At 39.8% G+C, this 7,499-nt stretch overlaps 1 protein-coding gene across 1 annotated transcript; it reads left to right on the top strand.

Moving 5' to 3' along the window:
• The first annotated feature begins 6,035 nt into the window (after window positions 1–6,035).
• LOC148778334 (large ribosomal subunit protein eL38) lies at window positions 6,036–6,320 on the top strand. The gene has a single exon (XM_088832277.1). It carries the CDS (start codon window positions 6,050–6,052, stop codon window positions 6,260–6,262), a length of 213 nt encoding a protein of 70 aa, XP_088688403.1. The 5' UTR covers window positions 6,036–6,049; the 3' UTR covers window positions 6,263–6,320.
• Window positions 6,321–7,499: the final 1,179 nt, after the last annotated feature.

Here is a 7,499-nt window from a genome sequence, read left to right as displayed (position 1 = left end):
AGGGAGGAGCAGAACCTATGAGAAAATGAAGACTATAAACCTTGCTTCTAACAGATTTGTATTTTGCAAAATGCAGTGTTTTGCAAAACTAAGAAAGAAATCAAAACCAAAACTGGATAATATCCTCATGTGGTAAGATATTACTCCCCTGAAATCAAAACAAGATGCTCTTTCCAGCTGCAGTGTAGTGAGTGGATTGAAAGTTCTAGGTGTGTTGGTAAAGTTCACATATTAATCTAGTTCTTCCTCCCTGACAAAACCTCACTAAAAGAAATTTTTAAAATTAATAAACATACAACAATGTGGAGGAAAAAAAGGAAAGGATATAAAGGCCAGGAATTTTGAGGCTGGAAAACATAAGGACAATTGCAACAGATTTAAAGACCTCAAAAAGCCAAATCCTAAACTAGTGATGGCAAAAACCAAGAATGAACCTCATTTGTACCCACAAAATCCTCAAGGGTCTGTGACTTTGATAGCTCCAAGCCCTTCTGAAAATCAGGACTAGCTGAAGACTATATAAGAATCAGGTAGATCCTTGGGTCCCCTCTCCTACTCTGTATTGCTCAGCCACTGCCCCTTCCCCACCCTGGCAGAAGTCTGAAAATTTATTCTCTGGAGAGGGTAGATTAAAGGGATTCTGGACTGGTGGATACCAAACATAGTTAAAGGTTAAGATATTATGCCAAAATTAGGAATTAAAGGAACTTCCAGATGGCAAAACACCCAGTCTTTGCCCTCTACTTGGCTTCTGGAATACTATAAGCCAGGCCTTTCCGCTCTGGCAGAAGATTAGAAGAGTCTGTTCTGGGGATTCTGACCAAAACAAGAAGATCATTACAGAACAGCCCAATCAGATATTCTTAAAATGAAACTAAACTAGTTAACATAAGCTGATAACAAATGAAAGAGAAACCTGGTAGTCAGGTTAGTCAGGACTGTTACTTGAAAAAGTAGGGTGAAAAAGAAAAGATAAGACTGAACAAAAACAGAACACCAATCCAGGAAGTAGACTATTCAAATAACTAGAGTTGCAGGGAAAGTGGAAGAATGAAAATCATCAATGAAATAATTTTAATAGTTTCTCAGAACTGAAGGATATGACTTTCCAGATTGAAAGGACCCACAAAGCCAGAATAAAATAGATGAAAATAGATCCACAAAAGTCACTGTGTTGTGAAATTTCAGAATGCTGAGCACAAAGAAAAGATCATAAACTGGAAGAAAAAAAATCTAGAGACAACAGAGCAATACCTCCAAAAATCTGAATGAAAATGAATTCCAATCTAGGATTCTGTACAGAATTAAACTGTCACTCAAACATCAGGGTCAGAATAATGATGTTTTCAGGTGTAAAACTTTACCTCACATGTGGTCTATACTTCTATATCCCTTTGCTTAGGAAGCTTCTGGACGATATGTTCTACAAATATGAAAATAAATCAAAAAAGAAAAATTATTGGATACAGAAAATAAGAAAGCTGACACAGATGTCTAACAGATTCAACACACAGTACTAAAGGAGTCTCAGGAAAAGGAAAAAGGGAGACACCAAAATGTTACCTAAGCACTGGAAAAAGAGGGGCATATATCCAGATTGGAGCACAGTGTGCCTCAAGAAATGGGGCATGTTGAGAGAGCCATCAAGGTAAAAATGCCTACTGTAACCTGAGGGCTAAATGTGGAGGTGATCCTCTCAGTAAGTTCTATGAAGTCAGGGACATTTCTGTTTTGATCATTGTTCCATCTCCAGTAACTAGTAAGTGCTGATATATAATAGAAGTACAATGAAAAAGTTTTTAAGAATTTGTGCATTATCAGACTTGAATACAATAAAGACAAGACCAGAATATTAATGACAGGTTACTCATGTCACAAGGTATAATGTACTTTAATGATAATTCTTTATATTCATCCATCACTTTTTATCTTACAAAGTACCTTTTACACATTATTTTATTGTTTTACAATAAATCTTTGAATTAGATGAAGATATTAAGAGATTCATACAAGATCACTGGACTTTTTAACTGAAAAGAACAAAAACAAAAAACAGGGCTGAAACATGGGTATTCTAAACTAATACTCTTTCTTATAGTTCATAAGGCCTTTTTGTCCACGATAATTACAGGGTAGGACAATGTCAAAGCAAACTGAAGAAAATATCTTTTTTTTTTCCTTTTCTTTTCTTAAAAATGTTTTTCATGTAGACCATTTTTAAAGTTTTTATTAATTTATTACAATATTGCATCAGTTTTATGTTTTGGTTTTTTGGCCATGAGGCATGTGGGATTTTAGCTCCCCAACCAGTGATCAAATCAGCAGCCGCTGCTTTAGAAAGCAAAGTCTTAACCACTGGACTGCCAGGGAAGTCTGGAGGGAAATATCTTTTTAATATTTTGTTTAAAAGAAAAGCTAAACATTCATGGCAATATTTTAGATATTTATTATGCTTATCACAGGGACTATGAGTGAATACAATTGTTTCCGTAAGACTATGAATTACAAATAGTAATGATTTATATGTTTATAAAGTATACAATGGTCTTCCCAGGTGGCTCAGTGGTAGCGAATCTGCCTGGCAGTGCAGAAGACACAGGAGATGCGGGTTCAGCCCCTGGGTTGGGAAGATCCCCTGGAGGAAGAAATGGCAATCCACCCCAGTGTTCTTGTCTGAAAAATCCCATGGACAGAGGAGCCTGGCAGGCTATAGTCCTTAAAGTCACAAAGAGTCGGACAACTGAGCGACTGAACATGCACAAAGTGTACAACACATACATATTTTTATCACAAAACGCAATGAGGTAAATATCACTTTTGTTTCCCTTTTAAAAGGTGATAAAATTGAGGCTTTTAGAATTATTTCACTAATTGGCAGAAATCACAGAACTATTTGTCCTATAAATTAAATACAGAAATATTAGACTGAAAATATGAAGCTTGCTCATAGAAAGAAATTACTCTCCCAAGATGTAGACATCCCTTTCTGCAATACTACTCAAAGCAGTTTTGAGTAGTTTACATATTCTAATATACTCTGCTATACATTAACCTCTTACTTTGGCTACTCTGTCAAATATTGTGAAATTAGGAAACTTTTCTAAGTCAACTCATCTAAGAAGTGGTTAGTATAAAATCATAGAAGCAATCACATGTATACATCTTTAGAGTATAGATTTTCTCTGGAAGCACTAAGTTTTAGATTAAAAATAAATATTAATAGCTTAACATTGTAATATCCCTTATATTCACACTCTAGCCATAAGATAGGCAGTGTAGCAGATTAAAAAAGTGTAGAGTAGTAGTCTCTATTTCCTCCTTTCTTCCATTGCTTTAATATGTTTTACATCCAATCTTACACATATAGGAAAACATTTCTCATTCATGCCAGTTATTTTGCACTCATCAGATTGTATTGTAGGCTCATAATTTTGTAAGTCTAGATTTCAAAACCAGAATGTAAGTTACTTTAGGATACGGATTATGTTCTATAATATAAAATTCTCTCTTGACTCCACCCCTTTGTTTTGTACAGTGTCTGACCCAAGTCAGGTGAGTTCCTGTCTTTGCTCTATTTCTCTCCATATTTAAAGTCACCTGCAAAATTAGCTCAGACGCTTGCTCCTTGGAAGGAAAGTTATGACCAACCTTGATAGTGTATTAAAAAGCAGAGACATTACTTTGCCAACCAAGGTCCGTCTAGTCAAGGCTATGGTTTTTCCCGTGGTCATGTATGGATGTGAGAGTTGGACTGTGAAGAAAGCTGATCGCCGAAGAATCGATGCTTTTGAACTGTGGTGCTGGAGAAGACTCTTGAGAGTCCCTTGGACTGCAAGGAGATCCAACCAGTCCATTCTAAAGGAGATCAGTCCTGGGTGTTCATTGGAAGGACTGAGCTAAAGCTGAAGCTGCAATACTTTGGCCACCTCATGCGACGAGTTGACTCACTGGAAAAGACTCTGATGCTGGGAACGGTTGGGGGCGGGAGGAGACGGGGACGACAGAGAATGAGATGGCTGGATGGCATCACCGACTCTGTGGACATGAGTTTGAGTGAACTCAGGGAGTTGGACAGGGAGGCCTGGCGTGCTGTGATTCATGGGGTCGCGGAGAGTCGGACACGACTGAGCGACTGAACTGAACTGAACTGAACTGATTTACCTTGGCTAATCTTCCTGAGGCAAGAATCAAATAAAGTCTTTCCAAATCAATATTTTGGTGTTCATATTCAACCGTTTCCAACCTTGGTGAGGTACTCTAAGTTTGATAACTGGCCTCCCACCCCTCAGTCTTGAGCTTCAAAGTGCCTTTGTATGCAAAACTCACCTTCTATTCTATTGCTGTTCTCCTATTCCTAATCAGAAAGCTTTCCATAATACCTCAGTCACTCCCAGGAAAGGCAGGAAAGGCAAGTTGAGATGGGTTTTCTCCCTCAGGAGGAATCTGGATTGTAAATTATACCTCAGAGAAGTTCTGACCTGAGGCTTGGGAGCTGGGTTTTCATATGGCATCATCTGAGAGCCATTGGTTAAGAGCCGCTTCACGGCAGCCATGGTAGCCCAAGAGTCATTCTCCAGGGAATGTTAGGTTCTGTGAAGCAGAGGTGAAAAAACATTGGAGCATAGACATAGTCAAAGTGATCCGAGGGGTACTTCCAATGCCTGCCACAGCTCTAACCATCAGAAGCAGCTCAGTAGAGAAAAGTGCAGAAAGCTGAGTGCCCAACAGCCTGTAGCAGTGGCTGGGGATCACCCAACACCCACCTGCAATGGATGCAGCTAAAGTCACAGGAGAAAAAAGCCAGTTGGCATGAACACTGGGCCATCTGTCCCATGAGGGAGCATCAGGAAAGATGCCAGAGCTGCAGCAATTGGAGAGTTCTGATGAGATAGAGAGCATCAGAGGTGATAATAGCCAATGTCAAAAGACAGAGGAAGACCTCAGTGTCAATATTTCTGAATAGACATGAACCACTGTGGAACTTCAGAAGAACCAGGAGTTTGGGCAAGTACTCCTGCAGTTCCTTGGAGGCTTCCCTGGTGGCTCAGTTCATAAAGAATCTACTGCAATGCAGGGGACACGAGTTCGTCCCTGGGTTGGAAAGATCCCCTAGAGAAGGAAATGAAAAACTACTCCAGTAATCGTGCCAGGGAAATACCATGGACAGAGGAGCTTGCTGGGCTACAGTCCTTGGGGTCACAAGAGTTGGACATGACTAAACCACCACTACCACAGAGTACAATATTATTGTAACTTGGTGTGGCTTCAGAAAACACAAATGACAAGTTTTTTTCTCTGCTATTTGAACTGTGGTGCTGGAGAAGACTCTTGAGAGTCCCTTGGACTGCAAGGAGATCCAACCAGTCCATTCTAAAGGAGATCAATCCTGGGTGTTCATTGGAAGGACTGATGCTAAAGCTGAAACTCCAATACTTTGGCCACCTCATGCAAAGAGTTGACTCACTGGAAAAGAGTCTGATGCTGGGAAGGATTGGGGGTGGGAGGAGAAGGGGACAACAGAGAATGAGATGGCTGGATGGCATCACCGACTCGATGGACATGAATTTGAGTGAACTCCGGGAGTTGATGATGGACAGGGAGGCCTGGCGTGCTGTGATTCATGGGGTTGCAAAGAGTCAGACACGACTGAGCGACTGAACTGAACTGATACTGTTATTCTGCTATTACTGAGTCCAAATAAAGGTTAAAAATATTATCAGACATTAAGGGGAAAAAAATCAAACATGTTGGACCTATCCTTTTACTTGCTACTAGCAAATCTATTCATTGTGTTGCTTCATTTTCCAGGTCAAGAGTCTGACTTAATTTTTACTCATGCCCCATAATTTACACTTGCCAAATAGGAGAATTTTTTAAGTGGGAAATTAGTCGAATATTCCTTATTCATGTTGTTTTCAAAATCATGCAAGAAATCAGACATTAATTTGTTCCATAAATGCTGTTTGAATTAGCTACCATATTAAGTGCATTAAAAAGATAAAAAAGGTCTCCAGTGCTGTTCCGGCCGTGCACGCTTCGCCTCATCGATATGCCTCGCAAAATTGAGGAAATCAAGGCCTTCTTGCTCACAGCGCGGCGCAAGGACGCCAAGTCCGTCAAGATCAAGAAAAATAAGGATAATGTGAAGTTTAAAGTTCGATGCAGCAGATACCTTTACACCTTGGTCATCACAGACAAAGAGAAGGCAGAGAAGCTGAAGCAGTCCCTGCCCCCAGGTTTGGCCGTGAAGGAGCTGAAATGAACCACATACGCTGCTTTGAACTGTATTAAAATTTTTTAAATTCTCAAAAAAAAAAAAATCAACAAAGCCAAAAGCTGGTTCTTTGAAAGGGTAAATAAAATTGACAAACCACTAGCCAGACTCATCAAGAAACAAAGGGAGAAGAATCAAATCAATAAAATTAGAAATGAAAATGGAGAGATCACAACCGACATCACAGAAATACAAAGGATTATTAGAGAATACTATCAGCAATTGCTACTGCTAAGACACTCCAGTCGTGTCCGACTCTGTGTGACCCCTAGACAGAAGCCCACCAGGCTACCCCCTCCCTGGGACTCTCCAGGCAAGAACACTGGAGTGTGTTGCCATTTCCTTCTCCAATGTGTGAAAGTGAAAAGTGAAAGTGAAGTCGCTCAGTCATGTCCGACCCCCAGCGACCCCACGGACTGCAGCCCACCAGGCTCCTCCATCCATGGGATTTTCTAGGCAAGAGTACTGGAGTGGCTTGCCATTGCTTTCTCCGACTATCAGCAATTATATGGCAATAAAATGGACAATTTGGAAGAAATGGACAAATTCTTAGAAAAGTACAACTTTCCAAAACTGAACCAGGAAGAAATAGAAAATCTGAACAGACCCATCACAAGCACGGAACTAGAGGCTGCAATCAGAAATCTTCCAGCAAACAAAAGCCCAGGTCCAGACGGCTTCACAGCTGAATTCTACCAAAAATTTAGAGAAGAGCTAACACCTATTCTACTCAAACTCTTCCAGAAAATTGCTGGGGAAGGGAAACTTCCAAACTCATTCTATAAGGCCACCATCACCCTAATCCCAAAACCTGGTAAAGATCCCACAAAAAAAGAAAACTACAGGCCAATATCACTGACGAGCATAGATGCAAAGATCCTTAACAAAATTCTAGCAATCAGAATCCAACAACACATTAAGAAGATCATACATCATGACCAAGTGGGCTTTATCCCAGGAATGCAAGGATTCTTCAATATCCGCAAATCAATCAATGTAATACACCACATTAACAAACTGAAAAATAAAAATCATATGATTATCTCAATAGATGCAGAGAAAGCCTTCGACAAAAGTCAACATCCATTTATGATAAAAAACCCTCCAGAAGGTGGGATTAGAAGGAACATACCTCAACATGATAAAAGCTATATATGACAAACCCACAGCAAACATTATCCTCAATGGTGAAAAACTGAAAGCATTTCCCCTAAAGTCAGGAACA

Source organism: Moschus berezovskii, chromosome 3 (assembly GCF_049115385.1).
Source record: "Moschus berezovskii isolate FMDL1 chromosome 3, NW_MosBer_1.0, whole genome shotgun sequence".
In the NCBI taxonomy this organism is placed as follows: Eukaryota; Metazoa; Chordata; class Mammalia; order Artiodactyla; family Moschidae; genus Moschus; species Moschus berezovskii.
Note: the sequence above shows the minus strand (reverse complement) of the source record. Positions and strands in the feature narration are given on the sequence as shown.